Source organism: Natator depressus, chromosome 15 (assembly GCF_965152275.1).
Source record: "Natator depressus isolate rNatDep1 chromosome 15, rNatDep2.hap1, whole genome shotgun sequence".
Lineage (NCBI taxonomy): Eukaryota > Metazoa > Chordata > Testudines > Cheloniidae > Natator > Natator depressus.
The window spans coordinates 9,297,271-9,325,042 of record NC_134248.1 but is presented as its reverse complement, the minus strand read 5'-3'; the positions used below and the strand labels follow the sequence as shown (position 1 = coordinate 9,325,042).

The following is a 27,772-nucleotide window of genomic DNA, read 5'->3' as shown; positions in this document are numbered from 1 at the left end:
ATGCAGTTCTCCTTCCTGATCTGAGAGGCCAGTCTGGATAGGAGCTGCAACTGATTCCATTTTGTGTAAATTAGAGGCAGGCCTTGGGTTCTTGGCAAGACACCAATGAAGTCCTTGGTTGAGCAAAGTTTGAGTGCCCCTGGCAAAGATTCTAACACAGTTGTTACTAGCTATTTTGAATTCTAAGTGAAGCATAAGAAGCAGGCCAAACCCCTTGCACTGGCATGTTCACCTCTATTAGACAGCCGTAGATTTTTTTTAAAATGAAGAAATGGAGCATGCTTTCTGGCCAAAAATAAATGAAATGACCTTGTGTTTCTCATCTAGCTGCTCTGGTTATAGTAACTCTTGGTACTTGTGGGTAATTCGCTCACGCCATATAACATTTGTGAACATCATTAAGCTCTGCAGGGAGAAGGTGTGTCCCAAGCCCTTCCTAGGCACATAATCTCTGACGAAGAATTAAAGCCCTTGGCTGTCAGTAGCATCTAAGCTTATGTTTAGAATAAAGGCCACTTGAGCTCATCTGTTAAAAGTCCAGCAGAGCAAGACTGAGTTTGTAGATGGGAGTGTAGGGGAAGGCTGCCTCTCTCGAGACAGGTGGGTAGTTCTTCATATCAACTCTGAGCCAGTTGTCACAGCTGGTACCAACAGAGCCAATGACACATAAATGGGCTAGAGTGGCAGGCAGCTGCACACTTTCCACAGCCTCCCTTTCCTGAATCACATTGCAGCTGTAGGACCTCCTGAGGGACCAGTCTGCTGGTCCAGTGACCAACACCACATTTCTTAAAAGAAGCCCAGATGTCTGTCATGTCTCCATCCAGCTCCCACAAGCTACCTGGGAGCTTTTTCCTTCCCAGAGTGACTGTCCAAGTGTTTGCCTCTCTGTATGCTGTGTTAATCTGGCTAGTGTAATGGAGAGGCATCTCACTAATTTACCAGCGGAAACGTGGATCAACCTCTCTTTAGAGAGAGAGTTGGGTAACTACTTCTCTAGCCAAAGATCATGTTACTTATGGAACTACATTCCCCTGGTCATCTCCCTTTGGAAGTGGATTCAGTCATTCACTCAGGTTACGAATTGCAGGCAAAGTGACCTCTCTAGTGCAGACCCAACAGTTGTATCTTGAAGGGGGCGGAAATTGTGCCAGTTGCACTCTGAATTCGCTCTATGCTTCTAAAGCCACATGACCCAGGAACAACAAAGCCCAAATACCGTCAGTGGGTCCTTGGAGGACAGAATGTTTCCTTCCTTATGGCATCCAGATACTATTTTGCTGTGTGCATTAGAAATGCGAAGTGTTGGTCAGGTTTGATTTGTCCATCCTGCATAACCATTTGCATGGTACTCCAGAGATGCTCTCTTCTACTCGTTTGGACTTCTGAATAATGCTAGCGAGGGATGGCATTTGAGAATTGCCGCCTTTAGGGTTTAATCAGCAGTTACAGTTGCCTTTATTTTATAGGGAGGAATAGATGCTGGTGCCATCGTAAACATAAAACACCGAAACCCATTGCAGTAATGGCATCAGGAAGCATGACGATGTTCCAAATGCCACTTTCACCCTAAAACATGTTGCCTGTGGCAGTAACTCTTCATAGCCAGACAGAGCATATGGTGTGTTCCCTTTCGGCATTAGCGGCCAGGGGGAATTTTTGGTGCATTAATATTTACCAGGGTGCTGTTCAGCAGCATATCCGCGCCCTTCCTTTTTGGCTTACACACATAATAGATGACTTATTGTCAACCACGCCATCAAACTGACCCTGCAGTCGTGTGTCTTGTAGTGTCTTGGTAGACATTGTCCTAGCTAAATATGCCAAGAGACAGGACTTGGAGCACTTCCTTGGGAAATTACATCACAATAGTTCAGCTAGATTGGGTGTAATGAGAACAGCATTTTTACTGCAAATAAAGGTGTAGTCTTTTTGGGGGGGGGGTTGTTTTTTTTTTTTTTTAAGTATCACATTCCACATTGTTGCTTTGTTCAACCACAGTGCAGAGCTGCTGGTGGTGTGCTGCTACCAACATTAAGCACTTAGTGTTTCTTCATAATATTATTGCTCTGGTGAAACCTTTAGGATGTCAGCTTGTAAATAAATACCCATTTGTATAAAACATTTTTAAAACAAGAGATCTGAAAGGAGAGCATTCATTGTTAAGCCCCACAAACAAAATCGACTCCTCTTTTCTCTGTCCATTGTCCACCTACCTGTTACAACTTAACAAACTTTCCAAATCATTACCTACAAATGACAACAAAATATGTTGTATAGACATGACTCCTCTCCGCTCCATGATGCATGTGTGGCATCCTGGCTGGATCCAGTGATGGGGGGGATACTGGGTGCACAGCCGGTGTATGTAGAGTGGATGGATATATAGGGGTATGTTGCCCTACAGGCTGAGATTTCTGATTTACCCCTGGAGAACGAGTAAGATCTCTGGGATTTTCCTTCTGGTTGGGAAGGATGAGTGGGGACTTTTGGAGGCTCTGGCTGCGTATGGAGCGTAAGATGTGGTTACTTGCCCACCAGCCTTGAATGATTCCAAGCATTGGTATCAACGTGGAGTCTTTGCCAAAGGGACTCTTGTTGAAATGTGACCCTACTTGCAGGTGGTTGATGCATCCAATGTGTTGTGCTCAACTGAATGAGGTGGGGTTCATTGTTATATTCCTTCCCCCTTTGAATTCTGGGAAATGGAGGAGGTTGTCACAGTTCTGTTGTACGTTCCCTTTAGGGTCCTAAGCCTGGTTAGTTCAGTAACACTCCCTTTCCTATTTGTGTCTAGAAGGCTGGCAGTTCTCCTGGTCTATGGGATGCTGTTGTCCAGGTAACATCTGTCCTCTTGAACTGTTTGAGGGGAATTTGCTTGCTGTGCAACTGCTTGTTACCCCTAGCCTCACTCAAGATACAATATGTCAGTGAATGCTCTTTTGCAAAGGAAAGCTTGGGAATTTAGCTTCTTGCTGATCAAATGTGATCAGCGTTGATGCAGTTTTTCTACGTATATGAATTTCTCCAATCAAATGTCTTAGCTAAGATCATGGAGACTTTTCTCTAATGTTGTGTTGCCTAGATTCTTTGCACTTAAATATATCTGCTTCACCTTTCACAGAATTGCATGGGCAACAATGATTTTATGTACTGAAACACTTAAGGCAAGCTGTGGGTCTGCTCATGTTCCCATCAAAATCCAAGGCAAAATTCTCATTGACTTCAGTGTGAACAGGCTCAAACCATATATACTTAATATGTTGAGTTCACCCTTGTTTATAACTTGCTCATCCCCAGCTATTGCTGGCTTCTGCTCTGCAGATATTTTGAGCGTGTGCGCGAAGGTTGTTTCAAAAGTGTGTCCTGGTCCATGCAGCTGTGACTAATGCTCTTGGGCATGGGTCAGTTTATTTAAAAAAAAAAAAACCAAAAAAAACAATTAAGCTAATTCTCATGCGTGCGGTCAGGAAAAAACTCGATCAGACTTTGTAATCAGAGCATTGGGGGGGGGGGTGATATTAGCACAATATACTCAGTAATCTGAGTGCTGTGAATATGGAGATGTCCTTAGAATGTTGCACTAGTGTAGTGGGTTAGCTTTTAAAGATTGTTTTTCAATGAGCAGAGAGGAGGAAGGATGATCTTGGGTTGATAGCACTGGACTGGGACTCTGGAGATTGGCATTCAGTTCCTTATGCTGCCTGTGGGACCTTGGGCAAGTCACTTCACCTCTCAGTGCTTCAGGTTCCCATCTATAAAGTGGGGACGATAGTACCTTACTGCCTCACAGGTGTGCTGCATGAATAGTCGTCATTGCGTATAAGGTGCGCAGATGCTATGGTGATGGGAACCGTATAAATAGCTAGATAGAGCCTGTTTGAACCCAGTTATGTGCCTTATGCTGTCCGAGTCAACAATATTTAGGCCTGGATAGACCCAGATCCAAACTTGCCCAAACTTTGGAGAGTTTGGATCCAATGGTCTGATTGTAGAGGTTGGCCTGAGATGCCAAGTTTGGCTCCTAACATCTTCAAAGACCCATACAACGGGGCTTGGAACCAGGTTCCAGATTGGACTAATGTCTGCTGAAAACTCATAGATGTTGCTCAGGCTATTGTCAGAAAGGAAGCAATAGATGGAACCTACAGACACCCATTCTTTGTGCTTGTAGCTCGACCTCTCTCTCAGGAGCTGTTGGCTTCACTGCCCAGTGTATGCTTCACTGGCAGAGGAAGAATGGGGTCCTCATGTCTCATTTGTCTTAACTCCTTTTACCTATTTGGTGCTACAAAAATGTCACCCATTGGTCTTGACAGCTATAAAGATGGGATGTGTATTTTTTCTGGCCAACCTGATAAATTTGTGTGTGTGTGTTGCCCTGTTAGCTTACCCAGGGTTGCTGGAGATTTTGCGTGAGGCTGAAGACCCGAACCCAGACTCAGGGATTCCAAGGACAGTCATTGGGCTTTTGTCTACACCAGGTTCTCCAGCCATTAAATTTTCCATTCTTTTTGTGTGCTTGATTACAAATTAACTGCCACGTACCTCAACTACATCCAAAAAAAGGCCCTGTTGAAAGATTTTGTTGTTCACCTCTTGCAGACTGTTCTCTGGGCTGCCCTAAGATGCTGCTGCACATAAGTCAATGGAAGTTGCACATGAAGATGTGAGGACACACCCTTGAGACTCGACCCCTTAGAGAATCCAAGGGGTCTCACCCGCCTATTTCGTATGGGGGAAAATTAAAACTAATGAAACAGTGTCAGAGAAGGCATCATTTCAGGCTGTCTTGTGGAAAATGGAAAGGAGGTTTCACCCCCGGCCACTCACTCTTGTCCCTCTTTCCTAGGTTGGTCATTGCAGTGTAGAGAACTCCAGAAGTCCTCCGTAATCTACTTCTAAAAATGTTCCATACTAGGATTCCAGAAGATTTCTTTTTAGTGGCTGGTCCATCTGCTTGGAACACTGTTGCCTATCCTATCAATAATGTCTTTTACAGAGCCCCTGATCACCCAGAACATTCTGATCCTACAAAGCTTCATAGATTGATATTTTCCCAGTAGACCCACAAGAACCTAATTAGCTGAAAAATATTCTTGAAATGTAAATATTTAATCGTGATATTTCAGTAAAGACTGGGATCTAAGCTTTAGCTTCATTCAGGTATGTATATACATTTTAGACCCTCCTCCCTCTCTAATGCACACACAGCTGAAAGCTAAAATTCAGACTAGTTTCAAGTATGGCTGCTCTCTAACCTTACGGAATGTTTGCCTCTGTTAAAAGTAATCGGAAGCCAACAAAATGTCAGGGTGACAAAAAGACAAAATAAAATAAAATAAGCATCAGGGTGACAAAAATACAAAATAAAATAAAATTTTTCTAACAGTCCAGACTTTCCATTTCTAGAAGAGACTTCCTTTTATTAATCTTTCTCTCCTTGCCCACTCTCCAATTTTTAAACCTTCCCTGTCCCCACCTGATTTAGGGGTGGCAGGTTGTTTAGCATCTTCTCTCTTGCCTGGAGGGAAGACGTTAAAAATACAGGGACCATTGTAAATTCTGTTTCGTGACAACCCTGGCTATTCCTCCCACCCTGCCCAAAGCTCAAATGTGAGATGTAGCGGAGAGTGCAAAAATCCCCAAAATAGGGGACACAAGAAAAACTGTTGGCTCTCAGCACCTTAAAATGATGTGTGGTTCACGTCTGGCTATCTCCATTTCCTATATCCTTTACTTTTCTGCTACATATTGTTCACAATATAGAAAGTCCATGAATTTGGGTAAAATGGTGATAAATATGGTTCTAAAATAAAGTCTGTGTGAGAGAGATGCTCCTAGGAGGCGAGGAAGAAGCATGTCAAGACACACCTTGTCTGCACTAAGAGTTTTTTCATAGTTTCCTACTAGTAGTACTCACTGGTGGGAATACTAGTGAAGACCAGCCAGTAACTGTGGTTTCTAATCTTGTTCAGCTGTGGTCTAGAGGACAGGATGGCTACGAAGTCAGGGGCCATTTGCAGTGTTGCCTTCACCGAGTGTTCAAAAAATAACGAATCAGGCCTCTGAAAATCAGGAGAATTTTTTTAAAAATTAGTTTGTGGATCTTTTTATTTGCCTTCTGGTATGAGGGCCTTTATGAGTCCTGTTTTCAACCTTTACTCTATAGCCACAAAGGCTAGAAACTTTTTTTTTTTAACGAAAACAGAGATTCTCATGTAATTGACTTCAGGAGCTGGGGCTTTAAGAAAATACCAAACGACAAGAGTTGGCAACTCTGTCTGCTCCAGAGCTTCCAGCTGTGCTAGGTCCTTTGACTCCGCGCTGGTGAGAGCAGCAGCTGGAATTCTTTGGCAAGATGTCCAGTGTATGCTGGACATGGCTGGGCTGACCCGGGAACACAGTTTGCAAATACTTTTCCCTTTTAGAAGTCACCTTTATAGCCATTTCTCTTAACAAGTCAACCGTCATGGACTTTCACAGGCCTGTCTGGAGAGGGCATGGATTTTGAGCGATCGACAGAATGCTGCTTTTTGTTACAACACTTCAATGCGTGGTATTTCAGCTGCAAAATCACTAGTTCTTAAGCCTTTGACAACTAGAGAGTGAGAGATTTCAGAGAAGACCATTTGTGGTAAACCTATGAGCTGTCTCTTTAAATAATAATAAAAAAAAAAAAAAAAACCTTTGCGAGGCTGTGGAGAGAAAGTGCTAGAACTGTGCACGATCATGACTGGAAAGCAGGATCCCTGAGTGGTCACTGAGTCTTCCCAGCACAAGATAGGGAAGCTGATCTCTGCAAGCCTGCAATGTTTTTAGGCAGAATGATCCTTCAGAGCAGCTAGCAGACAAAAAGATCAAATTAAGGAGAAAGCAAATCTTGAAAGGGAATGAGGCAAAATCTTGCTCCTGTGTTAAAAGGGAACGGCATCCTCCTGGCTAGACATGGAAATCACATTTTTAAAGGGATTATTTGGTTGCAGCGCTTTAAGCAAACCTTTGTGAAGAGTCTGATTGCTCTGCATTGCTTTGTGCTTTTGCTTCATTTTTGTGCACATATGTAATTCTGGAGGTTAAAAAAAAAAATTCTGCCAGGGATTCAGAAGGCATCCCACTAGCGATCAGCTGACATTCTTAACTGAAGGCTGCAATGTGTTGCTTATTCATTTTGGACTGTGGGAGCTGCAGGGGCTAGCAGAGAGCTAAACTATGCCTTTCAAACACCAGTGCTTGTGCAGAAAGAGGGGTGAGAAAGAGGCAGCCGGTGAGGAAAGAGCACAGCTGGACTTTCTCCTTGTTTTTATCCATTTCTGCAGGATCATGTATTTATAAGGGATGAGGTGGGCCACAGGGATCACAGGCCTGAGCTGCGGCCTACCCAGTCAGTCCAGAATCAGGCCCTCCACTACCGGAACCGAGAGCGCTTTGCCACAATCAAATCAGCATCTTTGGTAAGCAAACCCCCCTTCCCCCCCCCCCCCCATCTTCCTCTCTGTCTCTTTAGTTGGGAAGAGGGTTAAGAATTTTCTTCTCGCCCATTTTTCTTTTTGTTGGCATAGCAACTAGATATTGCACAGAAGGGGGGGGGTTTGTGTGTGTGTGTGTGTGTGTGTGAGAGAGAGAGAGAGAGAGAGGTAAAAAAATCCATGCTGGGTGTGTTTCTAGCCTATGTAAAATCAAACACATTTATGGGTGAAGTTGATTTCCTCTCTGATTTTTTCTATATTGCATCTCTCTCTTTTGTTAGTGGTGACTACTAGTAAGAGACTAATCGGTATGCATGCATATATATTTATTTGCACGTGTATAGGTAATAGGTTTTGGTTTTTGAACAAAAAAAATCCAAGTGCTGATATATTTAATCATTTAAAAAATGAGACCATTACCTCCCAGGGATGAATTGCTGGCTACATATGGCTCGTTGATTTATTTATTTCAAGCAACTGTATTTACTGCATTTTTTCCCCATTCAAACCCATGAAACATCGCCTGGCTCCAATAAATGAGGATTTACAGCAGCCTGTGGGCTCATGAAGAGAGGAGAAGGGGTTGACAGGATCTGGCAGCATTTGTACTATTGCAAATGTGATCGTGTAGATGGCTTTGTAGTAGCAAAAGGGGTGTGTGCTGGAAGAGTTAGTTTCCTTGCCTCCTCCACCATCTCTCTGTCTCTCTCATACACATAGCCTGGAAATCAGCAGCAGCCTTCTGAGAGGGGGAGAGAGATGGCATAAGCAAGAAACAGGGTCCTAAACTGAAAATAAATTGAAATATTAAATATTTCAGCCGAACTGACATTGGAGGTCACATGGGTAGGAAGATTTACAAAGTATCCAGTGTCTGGCAATTGCATTTGCTGCCTATTATGACATCATCGTAGGCCAACCCAGAAATTACAATGGGTAACCCTCCCCCTTTTTGTTTGAGTGTGTATCTGAATGATTCCCCCTTCCCCATCACCACCATTTGATGATTCCCCTCCACAACCCCAGCCTGTGTGTGTGTGTTAACCTTAGGTTAAAGCCTGGGCAGTGGGGATATTAATATTGTTTGTGCTGCTGAAACCTAAAATGAAGCAGTGGAATTCAGACCACTACCGTTCCTGTTTTTGGCCTGCATCTAGGGCAGTGAGTTTCTTTTCCCAGGTGTGCTTCTGAGTAACACACGCTCTGATTGTTCCCCCCAAATTCAAAGGGTGACCTAGAAACCTGTGCATTAGAGGTCGTCATACCAGCATTCCTGACCCAGCAGGGACCTGAGATACCCCACACCCTTTCTCTGATATTCCCGTGTTGGGGACTGTCTGCTTTTGTAGACTGTACAGTGCCAAGCAATTGTCTGCACTGAACTCGTAGGAAACCTTCTTCCCAGTCAAGTTGGAGTCAGGGGACAAACGATAAACTACTCAACATGTCATGGCACAAGCCAAAAAAAAAATAAACCATATATATACTGGCATCTTGCTGGCTGATATCTTTTACCTGCCATAGAAGGCTCCTCACTACCTTAACCCCAACACCAGAGGGCATAATTCCTGTTCTCTTTCACCTTGTAATTCTCCAGGGGTTCTATTCCTTTGCCTCAGTACTTCAGTGAATTCTGCTATCAACAAGTTATCCCATGGCGATGGAGGATTTTTGAGAGCCATCTGCCAGCCAGTAGAGGGTGCTCATGTGAAGAATGAAATGCCTTGTCCAGACAGCCCGTTGAACTCCTGTGCTCAGGGCAGCTTACATCCCAAGGTCACTCCTAAACCCCACTTCATGGCAGCCTCCTCTGGGGCTGATACTGTGTGCACTGGGTCTTCGGGACACTTGGATTTGCTAAAGCTTCTCTGCCTACGTGACCAAATCCCCATATAGTTAAAGGGGTTGTGAGGCTGAGTAGGGAACTTTCTTCCTGTCATTTCCACGGAGCACGTTCCTGAGGCAAAGTACGTTTGGGGTCATGCTGGGCTGGTTTGGAGTTCACATGAGTGCAGTTGTGCATGCGCACCATGGTGTCTTCTGGCAAGAGTGAATAGGAGACTGATGATACCTACCCGTTAAATCCATTCAGTATCTCAACCAGCACCACTCTCTTCTTAGGTGAAGCGTGGGATTTCCTTTCATCCATATGCTTCCATCCTTCCGCTTCCAGTGTCTGTATCTGAGAACACCTCCCTGTCCTTTCTTATGCCAGGGATGAAGTGGAATGACAGGAAAGCAACATACATTAGCAGCTCATGTGGAGGTTTTGTTGTTCCTCCCTTATCCGAATACAAAGGAAAAGATTAAAACGGTTTCCCCATAAAAACCTGTCAGGGGTAGAGGGGATGTAGTTGCATGTGTGGGTATTACAATCTTTTGTGTATGTTTTATTTCACTTTATAATGGGAATACTTGTTTTCTTTCAGTTCGGTTATATCAGTGGCTTTTCCCCCTTTGATTCAAAGACCTCATTTATGTAACCTTTTTGTGGTTATATGCCACTACAGTTGCAGTTAATAATTCTGTGGAGTTGGGAGGATTCATAACTCATCCTCACTCCGATCTGTTTTAGGGTGCGCATACAGAGGGAAAGCTCAGAATTGCCAGAAGGGGGTTGGTTACTTAGTGAGCATCAGGTGGGAGATTTCTAGCATCCCTGCAACCAGCCATTCAGATCTCAAAGGTTCTCCATTCTTCTAGTTGATTTTCACTCTGTTGCTTCCATAAGGTATCTTAAGTGAGGTCCTGTCTTCCCTACATGGACGTTAGATCCCATGGCATTGGCATCTTCTAAAATAAGAGCAGATTTGATTGCTCCCCCACCCCAGGCCACTCCCCATTGCTATCCATCAGTTGCTTTCTTTGGGTTCTGCCCCCCAACCCCTGAAGAGTTATGCAGTTGTGAGAGAAATAATGACTATTTCATAAAGGCCATGGACTGCTCTGATGTTAGTAGTGATCTCTTGGGATGAAAACATCTGTGTAAACCTGCGTTTTTTTGTTCAGGTGAAAAATCATCTTCCAGTGAGACTCCCTCAAAACCCCCAGCCTGACAGATGGACAGCACTGTAGATAGAATGCATTCTGCTCTGGGGAGGGAGGGGGGGTGTATTGCAGAATCGCTGTCCCAGCTGGTTGAATTCAGGAACAATATCTGTGATCTCTGAACCTTCAGGCTCTCCCTGGTCTGACTTTGCTGTAGTGCAGGCCCTCAGAGGAGATGAGTGTCTCTAAAAGGGCACTGTCAGTTTGAAATGTAGTCCATTTCCAAACATTAGTTAAAAGTCCTTTCAGGTAGTTCATCTACCCCTGAACCCATGATAAATGTTATGGTTATACAGTCACACCTTCCCATTGATTTTAAATGTGGTTTTTTGCCCTGTTTCTGCATGGGAGCACCACACAAACAATAGGGAAACTGACTGACTTTATAGGAGGAACAGTGAAATGGACTACCCACAAAGTGCTGCTCGAGGCACAAAGGAAACAAGCTGTGAAAACAGAAATATTTTTTTTTCTAATCTCTTTGAGAGACAGTTATCTTAGGTATTTTTTGTAACAATAGTAGGTAAAAATTATTCAGGCAAGAATGTGATGGTTAACTTGCTGTGCCTTTTAAGGAGGATTTTAGTCCTCTTCTGGAACCGAGGTTCTCAGATTTGTTCATAGTGTGGACCGCTATTTAACAGTGTATCTCAAGAGCCACCTTCTTTCTCATTGTTTACAATTCAGACCATTTGCAATTCCGTCACATCCCTGTGGCAACAGGGGCCATCACTTACATGGGACAGCAAGGAGAATGCGTTCCATGTGCTTTTTGTTGATTTTAATGCAATATAGGAGGTGTCAGCCTTGTGTGCCCTGCCACTTCTCCACAGATCATGAACCACATGTTTTGCACATCACCAGTGGTCCACAGGCCACAATTCAAGAACCTCCGCTCTGGAGCTTGGAAAACCCCAGTTTCCCTCACCTGGAAAGAATGCAGGACATGCTGCATCTTGATCACAAAGGTCAGGCAGCATCCACCCTGAAAAGGAAGTTGGTCAAATCCATGCATTTAGAGACAGGATGGGGTTGGATGACGGTAACAATATTGTTTGATTTTATTTATTTTGGGCTCGACCCCTTTTTCTGAGGACCTACCACAGTTTTGGATGCCTACCTTCATAGTTGTTCACTTAATATGGGTTTTTGAGACGATGGCCTCTGGTGCTTAAAATCCTAGAGAGTTAGTGACAGTAGCAATGTGGATTCAACTGAAGGCCGCCTTATTCTGTTTGGAATCAAAATGCAGACAAGGGAATCTTGTATTCTCGCTCTGGGACCTTAAAGTCCTTAGGCATCTGGTACATGAAGGCAGTGTTCTATGGGTCTGCCCACTGAAATAACATCAGGCCAGTTGGATTCCAAATACAGACATGTCTATTTTCATTAATATACTGTTCTCTGGGTCTGCTGAAAATCTATGGCATTCTAGCCACATGGTGTGTGTTTCTCTTGACAGAGTCACCTGACTGATAGTACCTCAACCCCTGCCTACAAAGTCTTCAGTTGATACTATTGTCTTCTCATAGTCCTTTTTCTCATTGTAAAAGACTGGGCATCTTTTCTTGAAACACCCCCCCTCCCCCTTTGCTATCAGGGGCTGATATTTCTGGAAGATGGTTATGTGGATTCTGGTTGCTCATCTCATCTGGATGTGAGAGGTGGGCATGGCTCTCTGGGGAGAGGATATGGTGTGCAGGCTGAGTAGTGTGTAGGGAGGAATCCAAGTAATAGCTAGAGCTGGGGAGGAGGGTTGAGCTAAACTTTCTTACTGTTAATAAAACCAAATCTCAGGGAGGATGAGTTTGAATTCTGCATAATGTGTAGAGTGGTTGGGAGCAGGCCGGAAAAGACACCTGGTTACACATCCCTTAACCATACTAAAAATGGGGGACAAATAAGCCTTGGTAAAAGCTGTTGTATTTTATTCAGCCATTCAATTCTGTAGCTGTCCTAACAACTGTTTAGTATGTTTATTTCAACACAGAACTTTAACAACTTCTAGTATGTTTGGCTTTAAAGTATTCTGACATTTTCTGATCACCTGGGAAATAATTTTGCAGTGAACAAATCAGTCTTCTTCCCTTATCCATTATAATCTGTGGGATTCTGTTGTTCATAAAGTACTTTAATGTCCTTGTATAGTCAAGGGTGCCATTAACATGTTGTGATAGTGCTTCCTCACTCTTCTCATGATTTTGTGTCATTAACATCGGACTGACCTTCACCCCCATCGTATCCATTTGAAGACTGTCACTCATCATGCCATAGTTGGTTTCGCTTCCTACTGCCGGTGTGCAAGTGTATGATCAGTCTAGTTAACTTCAGAGTAATGTCCTTCGATCCTTGATGTAAAGAGGAGATGTTTCTTTCTCTTGCACATGGTTGGCTTTAACACAGCCACAAGTTCTCCCTGGGAATGGAGCCTTATTTAGACAGAAAATGGATGGTCTAGGTGGATACAGTCTTCTGAATTAACTGCATGTTTTTTTGTTTTTTTTTTCCTGCATTGGTAGAGGTTGCCCATTTTGTGCCATAACTTCCATTGTTCTTATCAACAGTTATTCTGGGCCTTTGACTCCAGTTTTACTGATGGTTCATTATTACATACTGCTAGCTGTTCTCAGCCCCCAACAGGGTAACGGCCTTTCAGCACTCTTCCTGTCCTCCATCCAAAGCTGCTTTTCATATCCCGCTGCAGAACAAAACTCTACAGTCCTGGTAGATGGTTTGGCTGGGATGAATTTGAGCATGCAGCCACCATGCTTTCACTCTACAGAGCCAATACTGTTATTCCCAATGGCATCTCAGCTGTCTTGTCAAACTTGTGCCGTTTTATTGCTTTAGATGGTTTTGTTGATTGCTGCTTCTCGCCAGCTAGTTGTCTTAACATGCTGGACTGGCCAATGAGTGTTTAATAACCAAAAGCATCTGTTGTTAAAATACAAGCCATCCAATGGCCCATGATACACCCCATCCTAAGTCAGTGCTCAGCTGTTGCTTCTTAACACCTTCTAGCAGCTGTTATGATGCAGTGCCTTCCACTTCTCCCTCTGCTTAGCTACCCACAGAGCCTGGGGTCCCCCAAACTGCAGAGAAAGTTGCCACTGTGCATGAGAATAAGGGTGGTTTTGTAAAGTTTCTGTAGTCTCCGTTAAAGGTCTGAGCACCATTTGCTTCTTGCTCCATCTGTGGAGCAAGTGTGGAGTGCAAGCCTACTGCAGGGATCAGAGACTGTAGCCCTTGTGCCATCCATGCCAGGCCCAGCGTTCACCCCAGCCACTACCTGTGAATAGCAGCAGGGAGTGAGATGGTGGTTTTGTTAGGCAAACCTATGGTCCTATCTTTTGACCAAGATGAAGATGGTTGTGGTCTGTGTGACAATGCTCTCCTTTGAACGGGGAGCATTGCAACTGGTATTTTCTCTTTAAAATTCCTGGCATAACTGAAGCTCTTACCGCTCCTTCACACGCCTGCACTTGGAGCACAGAAATCAATGTGTATCCTGTGAGTTTGTTTCAGCTGAACAGTGTTTGTAATCTGCTTAGACCGTATGATCCACCTTGTTAATACTGTTCGGTTATGGAACAGTGCGCCCTTGTGTTTGGAACACTGGGTCCAATGGGCGGGATCGCTCTTTAAAGAGCGTGCTGTACCCAGCCCCTCGTTTCTGTGTGTGCCACTCATGGGAACCTGAGAGCAGGGAGATCTGCCTGTGTGTGTGGATTGTCAATAGAATCCACTGGAAGCAGAAAATAACACTGGCAAGCACTTTTTGATCATCACTCAGGAACAACTCATAAGGAAGAATGTAAGGCTGTTGCAGTCGCTGGGGCGGGAGATAAAAATCGAGGGGTAGAGAATCCTTATGGGATGGAAACCAGGTATAACATATAAGGTGCAGATGTAGATGGCCAGATGCAGGGTTTCCACCATGAGTTTTAGTGAAAGGAGGCTGTGGGCCAGCAGTCTCAAGGTGAACCTGCAGAGTGGGGGCAATTTAATAATGAAAAGTGCTGACCTGGTTTGTTCTGGTGTTACTCTAGGTTAGATTGCGGGTAGGGGAAGGGAATGGATGGGTGGGGGTAGACGATAAAAGTGAGCCGCCCTCCAGAGCTCTGGGAGGGAGCCTGGAATGAGGCAGCTCCTCCTAGGAAAGGACCATTTAATAAGGGATAGAAGCCAAGGAGTTTTGTTTCTCCCCCCATGTCATGACCATTTTATGAACCCTGCCCAAGAGGGACTCTGTAGGTCTTAGAGCTGCCTTTGTTTCCAAGTGCTCTGTGGGGTTCCCTAACCTGATCAGCGAGCTGCCTGCCCCTCTCCTGCATAAATGGCTGGGCGTTTCCTGCAAGGAACAGGGCACGTTCTGTTACTGAACGGCACTGAAACCCCTGAATAATGTGGGAAAATCCGGCTGGGCACCCGAGGCGAGAGGCATTCCCGGCCTGTAGGACTCCTCTGTGTCAGGCCGTTTGACGTTAGACAGTAGCTGCCGCGGTAAAACCTTGGAGCAGCGTTCCCGGTGAGTCCGTGTGTGGGTGCTGGGAGTTTGCTTAGCGGGTAAGTAGCTGTGAAGGGGAGACTTGCCTGCACAGGGAGCTTCTAATGCCTTTTTTCCTTTTCAATGACATCAGGTTACAAGACAGATCCATGAGCATGAGCAGGAGAACGAGTTGCGGGAACAGATGTCAGGTTATAAGCGGATGCGGCGCCAGCACCAGAAGCAGCTGATCGCCCTGGAGAACAAGTTGAAGGCCGAGATGGACGAGCACCGCCTCAAGCTGCAGAAGGAGGTGGAGACCCATGCCAACAACTCGTCCATTGAGCTGGAGAAGCTGGCCAAGAAGCAAGTGGCTATCATGGAGAAGGAGGTCAGTAATTCAATGAATTACCTATCTGGGCCAGGAGACTGAACAGGAAAGTATTGCAAGTGATCTCCAGGGAAAGACTGTTCAACCATATCTAAAATATGTACTTTGGGAGCTGCAAGTGGCTGCTGTCTGAGGGTCCTTTGGTAGCTTTTTACCCTAACCAGCTGGATCTCAGTCTAGTTCCTAATGGACAGGTGTCCCCAATCACCAGTTGGCAGTGACTAGTAACATTGCTGGCATTCCCAGAATTGGCCCTGAAGACTGAACTGCCCTCATAGCCCTAGACGTGGTGGTTCTAGGTCATGGGATGATACATGTTAATTGGGTAGGGTAAAGAAGTTTGCACTGTCCTAGCCTTGAGAATGAACAATTTCACATTCGATTTTGGTGGAGGAGACAGGAAACACGAAGAAATTCCTAAATGTGTATGTGGGTGGTAAAATTTTTACAATTAAACTTCCATGTGGTTGAATACTGATGGGCTAGGACCTTGCGCCGCAGGGTTTGAGAGTGGCCGAATGCACAATTACAGATTGCTCGGTGATAGACTTTGTGCACTCACTCGCTCATGCTCTCTCTCTCAGGCAAAGGCGACTGCAGCGGATGAGAAGAAATTCCAGCAACAGATTTTGGCTCAGCAGAAGAAAGACTTGGCGACCTTTTTAGAAAGTCAGAAGAAGCAGTACAAGCTTTGCAAGGAAAAGATTAAAGAGGTAAGAACCACCACATTTCAAAGAGGTTTGGAGCAAGTATGGTCCAAGCTTTGCTTTTGATAAATTTGGGCCTGCACAGTGATTTAATGCCCATTACCGCACGGCGATCTAAATTCAGATTGCTAACTCCTCGGGCTTTCAGGAACTGGGAGAGCCTGGCAGTGTTCCAGAGTGATTTGCTAATAGTCTCAGTAGCAGCAGCTGGCTACAGGCAGGTGAATCTCCACAAAGCAGGATCTTTAACCCTGAAAGTCATAGGGAAAAGGAGAGCTCCTGGAGAATTCCCACCGGCATCCATCACAGAGCACCCACGTGGCCATCAGCTTTATTTAAACCATTGATAGGGCACCTGCCAGTCGTCATCAGCGTGCCCAACAATTACCAATACAAAATCAAAGCCAATAAATGGCCTGCCTATATATACAGCCAGTCCCACCCCAAACCGCATGCATAAAGGCAAGCACCACACCAGGTCAAAGGGACTAGTTAGCATAAAGTGCAGGGAGAAAAAAGATAGCAAAGGAGGAGCAGGAGAAGAGCCTCATTAAGGATGTGAATCAGCAAAGTACTTGAGTATGTACGTAAGTACTTTGCTGAATGTGTGCTTAAGAAAATACAGACAAGGAGAAGTCTGCAGAAATGAGCAGGCTTTTGCCTCAGTGCTCCAAGGGCGGCCAGCAGGACTGTTGTCCTCGGAGTGTTCCCTGTCCAAAGAGCCTGGCCTGACATAGTCCTGCTTCCAGCCTCAACTTATTAATGCCCTTTAAGGTGCAATGGTTTATCTGTGATGAGCTGACTGACCCAAGGAATCTCCAGAACCATATCCCGCCTTGCATGCTAAGGCTAAACAACGTCACGTCAGCCGCCAGGCACTGACTGATGTCTAAGGGGGAGTTGCCTACTCCTGATCAGAAAATAAACCAACTACGTCCCTACCCCCAGGAAGGAAAAATGCCTGAGACCCCCCTGGTATAATTCTGTATCCAGACACCCCTGATGCTGTGGCCAACACGCTCTGCAGCCTGGACTGGGGGCCCATTTGGCACCACTATAATGTTGCTCATTAAATGACTGGGTTCCTGGTATTGCCACAAGGACTGTTTTGCCATTCCCCATCTCTTAGCAGAGCTGAGCACACATCACGCTCCTTGGGGGGACCGTGCCCAGACAGTGACTCTAATCAGCCCTCAGGGGTGTCTGAGAACAAGCAGGCTAGCCTGTCTCCATCCCATCTAGCCTATCTTCACTGAGCTGTAACACTTGGTTGAAATTCAAACAGAAAAAACCTTCCCCAAATATCCTGTTTTTCAAGGGGTGTTACACCATTAAATCAGTGGAAACTCTTCCAAAAAAAAAAGTGTATTTTGAAAAAGTGTTCCACTGAAAACTGCAGCTCAAATAGCCTTTAAGGCAAGTACACTAACTGTCCAAACTGTGCTGTTCTTCTTGTGGCTTGTTTTGCAAGTCTATTTTAGTACATGACATAATGTGCATTTATATGGCAACTTGCAGTTGGGAATCAAAAGCACTTTGCAAACCTTTCCTTTATTAAACTTGCTACCAAAAACCTTGTGTGTGGGGGTGGGGGGATAGATAGATATATCATCTTCATTTTGCAGCTGAGGAAACTAAGACATAGAAGGGTTAAATGACTTACCCAGGGTCACAGGACAAATCAGTAGCAGAGCTGGGAATTGAACCCAGGAGTCCTACCCATTCTCTTCCTGGAGTGCTCTTTAGCAATCCCTTTGGATGCTGTCACATTGTGTTCTTATCATTGCTCTCTATAACCCCATAGATGTTTGCCCTGCCAGTAATTTTAGTTTTCCTCTTTCTGATCCCCCTGGAGTCAGTGTATAATAGTTCAGCTAGAGAGGGGTTGGGCTGGGGACCCATCGGGATCCTGTGAACCCCAGGGTTCCACTCTTGCCATACGCCACAGAGCTTTGTAATACATTTGTGCTTGAGAAACCGGCCAAAGGGTCTCCAAGCAAGCCAGGCTGGCAATGACTCGGGAACCAGTCCAGCTGTAGTTACCAAATGAAAGCAGTGGCTCTCAACTTAGTGCCCAGTTTCACATGTGATGAGATACTTGGTACCATTTAAAAAACTGGGATTAGTAATACCTATGGTTTCATTTGGGTCCAGAGTGAGGGCGACCCCCTGAGGAAAAGCCAGACTGGACTGGGGAGCATTTCACTACATACCTGAGGTTCTTTTTTTGAAATCATTAAAGATGTTGGTACTGCCAGCCCTTGGTGGCTTTAAAGAACCATCCAGGCTGCAGGTGCTGGTTCAGATGGAATAAAGGAAGCCAGGTGTCAATTCATCAGTACAAGGAACATGGCCTCCCAGTAGGGTGTGCTTGGCTGCTAACAGCTCAACACAGGTTTCACTTCTGTACTTTGTAAACTGGCTCAGGGAGTCAGAATTTCCGTCTTCTGTCCTTCTTAGCATCAAGCACCATATAAAAGCTAGGTAGTATCCTTATCAAAGAATCATAAGCAGAAGTGCCTTGATCGTGAACTCAGGTGTTGGCGGCTAAGTAGCTAGAGCACAGAATTGGAATCCAAGCTTTTCTGGCTTCTATTCGTGGCTTTCACACTGACTTGCTTATGTAGGCTTTGGGCAAGTCATTTGTCCCTAGATCCTCCTGTGTAAAATGGAATTCAGTGGTGGTGTGAGGGATAGTGTCTTTAACGCACTTTGAGATCATAGAATATCAGGGTTGGAAGGGACCTCAGGAGGTCATCTAGTCCAACTCCCTGCTCAAAGCAGGACCGATCCCCGACTAAATCATCCCAGCCAGGGCTTTGCCTAGGCTGAAAGGCACTTACAGGAGTACAGTGTGTTGTTATAAGCAGGTAAAGGGTAGGGCAGAGTCATGTGAGGGTACCACTACCATCTGGCTCCAGAGGGCTCGTATGGGCATCACCTAGATAGGCAGGTTGGTCCTAAGAAGCGACTGGTTTCTTGATTATTTATGTGTGCGCGCACGCGCCCAGGAGATGAACGAGGACCACAGCACACCGAAAAAGGAGAAGCAAGAGCGAATCTCCAAACACAAAGAGAATCTGCAGCACACGCAGGCCGAAGAGGAGGCCCATCTACTCAGCCAGCAGAGGCTCTACTACGACAAAAACTGCCGCTTCTTCAGGCGGAAAACCATGATTAAGAGGCACGAGATGGAGCAGCAGAACATTCGGGAGGTACGTCACTCTTTAACATTTGGCGCTATTTCACTCTCGCTTGCTGGACTGTTTGATTAGTTCGTTCTTCGCTGTGGTGTTCAGGGCTGTAAAGCAGTGGTTCTAGAAGCTGGGGGGCGGGGGGTATGGCTGACTGGTGGTTCGTGGAGCTCTTGCTAGTTCCCTGGTACTGGCTTTTCCCGTTTCTAATTACTAAATGGCATAAAGAGCTAAAAAGACGTGTAACGTTCTGGCTGTTAACGTTCCAAGTAAGCAACTGCTGTAGTGGCAACAAGGCTCCTCTTGCTGGTGCGGGCAGCTCCAAGGGAAGATACTGAGTTTGGTCGTCAGGCTCTCGGGTGGAAGACATCTACTTGGTCTCCTTGGCATGGGATTTGTTGGGTGACCCCACTGGGCTTCTCTGGCAGGAGACCCGAGAGAGTCAGCTGCTGTGTGTGCCAGCCTCGTTAAGGGTATCCCTGGGAGATGTCTGTGATATACACGGTAGTGTCATGTGACCAGTTTTCACTCTGTTGGATTTGTTATGAACAGTCAAATGGCTAGAAGTAGATGTTACTCCCATAGACAGCATTAAAAGAATATTAAAGCTGCAAAGTCAAGCACTCAAAAGTTAGAAATGGCACTATTAAGGTTGCCTGTACAACCTTAATGTAACCCCCTCATGCGTATGCAGTATGATGGTATGTGATCATGTCATTCAAAACTATTTATTCCACAGGACCACTGCCTCGTTCAGTGCACAGGCTGGACCTGCTCTGGGATTAATCAGTATTCTGTGCTAAAGGAGGATGTTGATTCTATCCCTGCCTCTGCCAGAGAGTTCCTATGTGATACTGGGCACAGGTCACTTACACCCAGCTTTTCATAGGTGGTCATTAACTGTGTGTTCCTCATTTTCTGGGTGCCTGACTTGAGACCCGAGGGTCTGATTTGCAGAAGTGTGGAGCTCACAGCTGCAACAGAAATGAAGGGGAGCTGTGCTTGGAACATAGGAAGTGCTATATAATGCAAAGCACTTCGAAAAATCAGGTCCTGGGCATCTCCAAAAGTTAGTGGATGCCTCAGTTCCCCTTCTGTAAAATGCAGGGACCCGTAGTACTGGCTCCTTCTCTCACGGGGGTTTTGTGAAGGTTGGCTGATGTTTGTGAAGCACTCGTTTGAGCATCGTAGAAAAGCCCATGAGGAAATTAAAAATCCTGCCTTCCGAGCAGGGATTGAATAGTGTGGTGTAAATAAGGCCTGGGACCACGCACTGAACAACAAGACGACAAACTCATTAAGTGAGCACCGTCCATCCTGTGCACTGAAAGAGGGAAGGGTCCTATGGAAAATAGTACGTCATCATGTAATGAAAGACTGTATCATCATGCAGCTGCTCAAGTGGGCAGAGTTCAGTTTGCACAAGCATTTCCTAGCTTTTGAGTGCCTGACTTTGTAACCCTGATGTTCTTGTGACAGAGTATTTCTTGTGCGAGATTTCCTCGGGTTTTCAAAAAGCCAACTGAAAAAACAAATTCCATCGTGCGGCGGCGTCTTGACATGGATCAGCAGCAGCGTTGGAACGTGTAGATGCACAGCACAGACCTCTGCCGCTTGACTAATCGAGTAACGGAGAGCAGGAGTAGGTTGTCCTCCTCTGTGGACTGGCACTAGTGGGGAACGGGACAGGTTGCCAGTGGGTTTCACAGGTATTTGCTGGCAGCAGAATGGTGAGACATGGAACACTTCAGCCCAGGTGGCTAAAGGTTGACTATAAGCAACTGAAAACAGGTTCTTATAACAGGAAGTGTCAGGCTGTCACACACAGGTTGGGAGACATAGAGAAATAAATCTGTATCTACACAGATACACATGCAGGCCAGGATTTTCATCAGCGACTGGTAATTTTGGGTGCCTTGATTGTTGGGTGTCCCACAGGATTTGCCTTAAAAACAGCTTGATCTTCAGAAGGAAAGTGCTTAAACCCTAGTGAAAATCAGGCCCCTTTGTGGGACACCCAAAATCAGGACTTGTTTTTGAAAAGCTTGGCCATTACCTTTGAACAGAACGTCCGTGATCAGTGAGGTTTTTGTTCCGTGGCAAGGGCAAAGGAATGTGGGTAAAATGGGGCATCTCCTTTCATTTTGGACTGGCTGGCACTAGAACCCAGAATTGTGGGAGGGGTTCAATCCATTTGTTTCTGGTGGTTCTTTTGAGGGTGCCAGGTGAAGATTTTTGACACACAACATCACTGATTCCAGGGCCTGAAGTACTGAGTGCTTGAAATCCACTGGATCCCTTTGGATAAGAGGGTGAAAGGGCATCAGTATCTCGGAGAGTCTGGCTAGTGAGCTAGGCCATCAGATGCAGTTCAGTTAAATGTAGGCATTGCATGCTTGGCAGTACTGATTCCCTGCCAGAGATGAGCCACGGCTCTGAACCTGCTTTTCTTTTCCTAGCTTAAACCTGTCACAGTTGCTACCCCAAAGGCGGGTCTGTGCTATGGGCTGGTTTACCTGTGTTCATTAGGGATGTGATTTTTTTTTTTTACTGATGTACTTATAGTGGTATATATGCCCTAGTGAACAGTTTCACCAGTATAGCTTATTTCACTTTTTGAACTGGAATGAGTTATGCTGGCGTAGACCTCATCTGGAATGCTGTGTGCAGTCCGAGTCTCCCATGTTTAAGAAATTAATTCAAACTGGAACAGGTGCAGAGAAGGGCTACTAGTATGATCCGAGGAAAGGAGAACCTAGCTAACAAGAGAAGACTTAAGGAGCTGACTCAGAGCTTGGCTTGTTTAGCCTAACCAAATGAAGGCTGTGGGGAGATATGATTGCTCTCCATAAATACATCAGAGGGATAAATACCAGAAGGGAGAGGAGTTATTTAAGTTCCAATGCTGACAAGAACAAATGGATACAAACTGGCCATCAACAAACTTAGGCTTAAGTTCTGGAACAGCCTTCCAAGGGGAGCAGTAGGTGCAAAATCCTAACTGGCTTCAAGACTGAGCTTGATCAGTTCATGGAGGGAATGGTATGATGGGACTGCCTATGATGGCATCACTGATCTGTAACTGCCAGCAGCAAATATCTCCAAGGGCTGGTGATGGGACATTGGATGGGGAGGGCTCCGTGTTACTACAGAGAATTCTTTCTCAGGTATCTGGCTGGTGGGTCTTGCCCACATGCTCTGGGTCTGATTGTTCACCATATTTGGGGTCGGGAACGAATTTTCCTCCACGTCAGATTGGTTGAGACCCTGGGGGGTTTTCACCATCCTCTGCAGCCTGTGGCGCGGGTCATTTGCAGGTTTAAACTGTAGTAAATGGTGGATTTTCTGGAACTTGAAGTCTTTAAATCAAGATTTGAGGACTTCAGTAACTCAGTCAGAGGTTAGGGATCTATCACAGGAGTGGGTAGGGAAGGTTCTGTGGCCTGCAATGTGCAGGAGGTCAGACTACATGATCACGATGGTCCTTTCTGGCCTTAAAGTCAATGAGTCTGTGAGCTGCTTCCACACTGATGGATTGTAGCTCTTAATAGCGGTATAGTTAAAACAGAAAAGTTTGCTAGTACAGATTATATCCTGAGAAAATTTGCTAGACCATGTGGTGGTGGGTTTGTGCCAGGGCCAGAGGGAACCCTGCCATGGAGGGCTGGTGTTATACATGGCTAAGTTTTATGATGTCTGATTTTTATTGCTCTACCGGGTCACCTGGTCCATTCTCCAGGGCAGGATTGTTCCCTATGGGTAAGATTTTTCAAAAGCTCTCCGCATAAGCCTAATTTTGCTCCCACTTGTGTCAATGCAAGTTTTACTCCAGTGCTTTGTCCTGCCATACAATTTCCATTCCCCACTGTGGCCCTCGGGCCAAAAAGTTTGCCCACCCCTCACGTACCTGCACTCTGGAGTATTGCAGAAAGCATGTTGCCCGTCAGCGCCATCTGCTGGATGCTTGGTGATAGTAGCCTGGTGAAGTGACAGGGTCGGGGTTAGGGGCAAATTGGGACCAAAGGGGGTTAGGAGCATATTTGTTCTGGACCCACAGCCCATACAGCTCTCCAGAACGTCCATCGAAATGAATGGGGTGACTGGCCATACCTATCATGGCTGGCCACGTGCTCACATCGGCTGTGTCTGGGCAGGAAGCGATTTGCAACCCGAGGGAGAATGAATGTTGCCTATTTCTGAGACTGCCCCTTCCAGCCCCTAGCCTCTGTTGCACTGTGTCTTATGCAGGAATTGAACAAAAAGCGGACCCAGAAAGAAATGGAGCATGCCATGCTGATCCGGCACGACGAGTCGACGCGCGAGCTGGAGTACAGGCAGCTGCATACGCTGCAGAAGCTGCGGATGGACCTGATCCGTCTGCAGCACCAGACGGAGCTCGAGAACCAGCTGGAGTACAACAAGCGGAGGGAGAGGGAGCTGCACAGGAAGCACTTCATGGAACTCCGGCAGCAGCCAAAAAATCTGAAGGTATTGCGGGGCTTCGTTTTCGTCAGCTGTTTGCACCCATCCCCTCCTCTTTGCTCTCTGCCCCCTGGCCAGCCTCCGTCATCCTTCACCAAGCAGCCCCTCCTCCTGACACTTGGTATCCCCCAGGAGCTCCCTGTCCTGAGCTGGCCTCCTGTGTCTGGTACGTTGTAAGCACTTGGGCCAGGGGAAAGGTGGGTTCTGGTTTTTTAAGTGCCATTTCGATGTAGGTAGCTATAGAAATGTTCGATAGTAATACTCCCAACTGACAAGGTGTTCAAGCAATTTTGCTCCTATCGCTCTGTCCTTCCTTCAGCCTCGGTATTGAATCCATTGGTGAAAGGTTCTGGTGCTGTTTCCTTGCTTCTGACGTTGGCAGAAAAACTAAATAAATGTGGGTGGGGTTGGTCCTTGGCTGCATCCTGCTCATGCAGCTAGAGAACAGTTAGAAACCTGCTGAGCCGTTCCTGGAGCTTTTCCTTTCATCTTTTCGGAGCAGTGGGTGACGAGCGTGCGCCTTTCCATGTTTTCAAATCCTAGAGTCTTCCAGTGGACGTATCATGGGGGCAGGAAGTGAGTTGTGGAGGTATTTGTGGGATAGAAAGATGGGGAGAATTTGGGGAGCAAAGGCACTTGGCAAGTCAGTGAATATGGCAACTGACCCATGGAGCAGTGATTGTAAAAGAGAGAAAATGCTCTAGGTTGACTAGCCTCCAGTGGATACTACTGGTTAAGGCCCCTATTCAGCCAAACATGTAAGCACACACTTAATTTCCATTATCTTCCATGCGACTTAAAGTTGATAATGTGCTTACGTGCTTGTCTGAACAGAGGCCTAAAGTCAGAAGCCTCTTCTCCCTCAGAAAGAGAATACTGCTTGTATTAATGGATCAGCTAGTCACCCAAGTAAGACAGTGGGTATACGGCAGGGGTCTCAAATATGCGGGCCGCCAAGCTCCCCTCCCCCTCTCCCCCAGCTCGCCGCGTTCCCGCTCGTCTGCCTACCTCCAGGCACTTCCTGCCGCCAAACAGCTGTTTGACAGCACTTAGCGCTTTCCAGGAGGGATGGGGGAGGAGCGGGGAGCCAGGCACTCAGGGGAGAAGGTGGAGAAGAGGTGGGGCAGGAGTGGGTATTTGGGGAAGGGGTTGAAATAGGGGCAGGGAGGGGGCGGAGTTGAGGCAGGGACTTTGGGGAAGGGGTTAGAATGGGGGTGGAGAAGGGGTGGGAAGAGGTGGGGCAGGGCCTCATGGAAGGGGTGGGGCGGGGGCGGGACCGGAGGCAGCCGGGGGGGGAGGGATGTCAGTGATGCGGTCCTCAGGCCAATGTACTAGTCCTCATGTGGCCCTTGTGGTGATTCGAGTTTGAGATCCCTGGTATAAGATGATGGAGAGCATGGTAATGTCTTGGCTGATAACTAGCTGGCACTCTCCTGTATATGTTTGTTTTGGATGTACCATAGCCCTGCCTGCCAGCCCTCTCAGTACCCAAACCTCTTACTTCGTCTTCATGTTCTCCCATTTTTCTGCAGGCCATGGAAATGCAAATCAAGAAGCAGTTCCAGGACACGTGCAAAGTGCAGACGAAGCAGTATAAAGCGCTGAAGAATCACCAGCTGGAAGTTACTCCAAAGAGCGAGCACAAAACGATCCTAAAGAGTCTGAAAGATGAGCAGACGAGAAAGCTCGCCATCCTGGCAGAGCAGTACGAGCAGAGCATCAATGAAATGATGGCTTCACAAGCCGTAAGTGCAAAGTCCAGAGCTTCAGATCTCCTTGGTGAATGGGATACGCCAGGATTCATGCCCGCAGTGAACCGTGGGGGTGAATATTAGTGTAGTGCAGTGGAGGGGATAGAACCAGCAATAATGTGAGCAGCATCTGTGACAGCTTCTCCTTCCATCTTTGCCAGCGCACCTCGCTCCTAAGCTGCATGACCTGTTGGTCCCCACGCAGCTTTGCCAGTGCACCTCCTGCTTGACATGAAGGGTCCGTGCTTTTCTAGTCATGGGCCTCTCCTGTTCAATCTTCCTGGCACGCTAAATTGTGGTAGTTTATAGGTTGAGGATCGTTGTCAATTGAGTAGCAAATAAAGACTCTTAAACGAGTTTTGCTTCTGATCTCAGTAAAATCCCCAGATGTCTCCTGCCTGATGGTCTTTGCCCTCACCACTCTGCTGCCCAGATACTAGGGTTACAGTGAAAGAGCAGGCACCTTCCCCAAATTGCTCATCAAACAATGTACACAGTGTGTGAAGGTCAAATTCACCCCTTTCCTGGGATTTGCCTTTAACAAAGAATACAAAAGCCTTCTCCCAAGGCATGGATGTGGCTAGGGTTCCTCCCTCCAAGCTGCTCAGCCCACATCCTAGGTCCCCAGTGTCCAGAGAGAGACACTCACTCCATTTACATCCAGGTGTGGTACTTAGCCACCTGCCTTACTGAGTCGGTAGAAGCCACTGACCATCTTTCAGCACGATCAGCACCTGTATGTTGAGTGGGGTGTTTGAGGCAGACACTGCAAACCTCTTGCAACAAGTAACTGTCCTGAGTTACCGAAAGTGAATAATGAAATGCAGTGATTCGGAGATCCACTTAATGGAAGAACTTTTCCCAGCTCGTTCTGGGCCTTGCTCCTTCTTTTGTCCTGGGTATCTCCATCAGTAGGTCTCCTCACTTTCTCTGCTTCCCAAGGTATTGAGACATTGACAAAGCCCAAAGTCCACGTGGGGCTCCCAGACACAGAGTATTTCTCTGACTTTCCCTAGCTGTTAACACAACTAGCCCCTGTTCTCTAGCCAGCAGTGACCCCCACTTGCCAGCCAGCAGTGTTCCTGCTCACCAGCTGGCAGGGTTAGCAGTAATGCTGCTATCTCAACAGTGGCTTTTAAAGTAATGCTTTCAGCACCATGCCGCCACCAGTGAGCAAGCGCATCGCTTCCATTACACAGCCCAACCCCACAAATCCCGGGGTGTCTGTATAACCGGGACCTCCAGTCCGACGGCTGCTCCACAAGCCACTGGAAAGACAGACATTTCTTATGCAGACGCCGCGTGCCACCAGCCATCAGCACCTTTGATGCTGGGATTTAGGTAGTGTTTAAGTGCAAACTCATCAGTGAGTGTAGGCAAGGAGCAGCCCGTGCCCACCTAGCCCCAAAGCAGGGAAGTAACTGGTTGAGTTGATGTTTTGTTTTTGAATGATCTTGCAGCTACGGCTAGATGAGGCTCAAGAAGCAGAATGCCAAGCCCTGAGGCTGCAGCTCCAGCAGGAGATGGAACTGCTGAACGCATACCAGAGCAAAATCAAGATGCAGACGGAAGCACAGCATGACCGAGAGCTTCAGAAGCTGGAGCAGAGGGTGTCTCTGCGCAGGGCCCATCTCGAACAAAAGGTACGTTTCAGCCGTGCGGACGGGCAACATCTGAATCACTCCATTGTGAATCACTCCTTGGAGCTAGCAACATCTGAGCTGTCCTTGTTACTAGTTAAATGAGTGCCAGGAACTGAAGGGTTAAATAGAATGGATGTGCTGAAGGAAATTTGGGCAGATTTCAAAATGGATACAAATAAATGCTTTATCTGGCACATGGACTTCACCTGTGGAACACCTTGCCTATTTGTTGAGGCACATAATCTAGTAAGATTTCTTAAAGAATCGCTCATTTGCATGGGTAAGGATAGCACCTGCAGTTAGCCCTTGTAATTTTACTGTCTGGGGTTAATCAGTCATCATGCTTCAGGGCTGAACACCAGCTGGAGTCAGGAAGAAAACTACCCCGCATGGTAATATCAAACAGCTATGTGCAGTTGAGGGCTTGAAGTATCTGGCACTGGTTGGTGCTGGAGCCAGGATACCAAACTCCCTAACTAGGCCTTGAGCTGCTTTGGTGAGGTGGTCCCTAGGCAACAGTTGGATTGTCTGTTCTGATAGTGGGTACGTCTGCCTGCAGAGAGGCCAAAGCCATCCAAGGTGGAGGACCAGGAGAATCCCT

The 27,772-nt window shown here is 46.3% G+C and overlaps 1 protein-coding gene across 3 annotated transcripts in view; it reads left to right on the top strand.

Annotated features, from left to right (window-relative positions):
- TAOK3 (TAO kinase 3) overlaps positions 1 to 27,772 on the top strand; it is a 139,257-nt gene that overhangs the window by 110,748 nt on the left and 737 nt on the right. For 2 of the 3 annotated variants that reach the window (XM_074973022.1, XM_074973023.1), the window contains 7 exons: positions 7,320 to 7,454; positions 15,158 to 15,394; positions 15,979 to 16,107; positions 19,113 to 19,316; positions 23,544 to 23,783; positions 25,310 to 25,522; positions 26,989 to 27,171. In XM_074973022.1, coding sequence (XP_074829123.1) covers positions 7,320 to 7,454; positions 15,158 to 15,394; positions 15,979 to 16,107; positions 19,113 to 19,316; positions 23,544 to 23,783; positions 25,310 to 25,522; positions 26,989 to 27,171 — 1,341 coding nt within the window. Of the gene's footprint in view, positions 1 to 7,319; positions 7,455 to 14,312; positions 14,332 to 15,157; positions 15,395 to 15,978; positions 16,108 to 19,112; positions 19,317 to 23,543; positions 23,784 to 25,309; positions 25,523 to 26,988; positions 27,172 to 27,772 lie in introns of those variants that run through there. The other variant, XM_074973024.1, reaches the window with a different exon arrangement.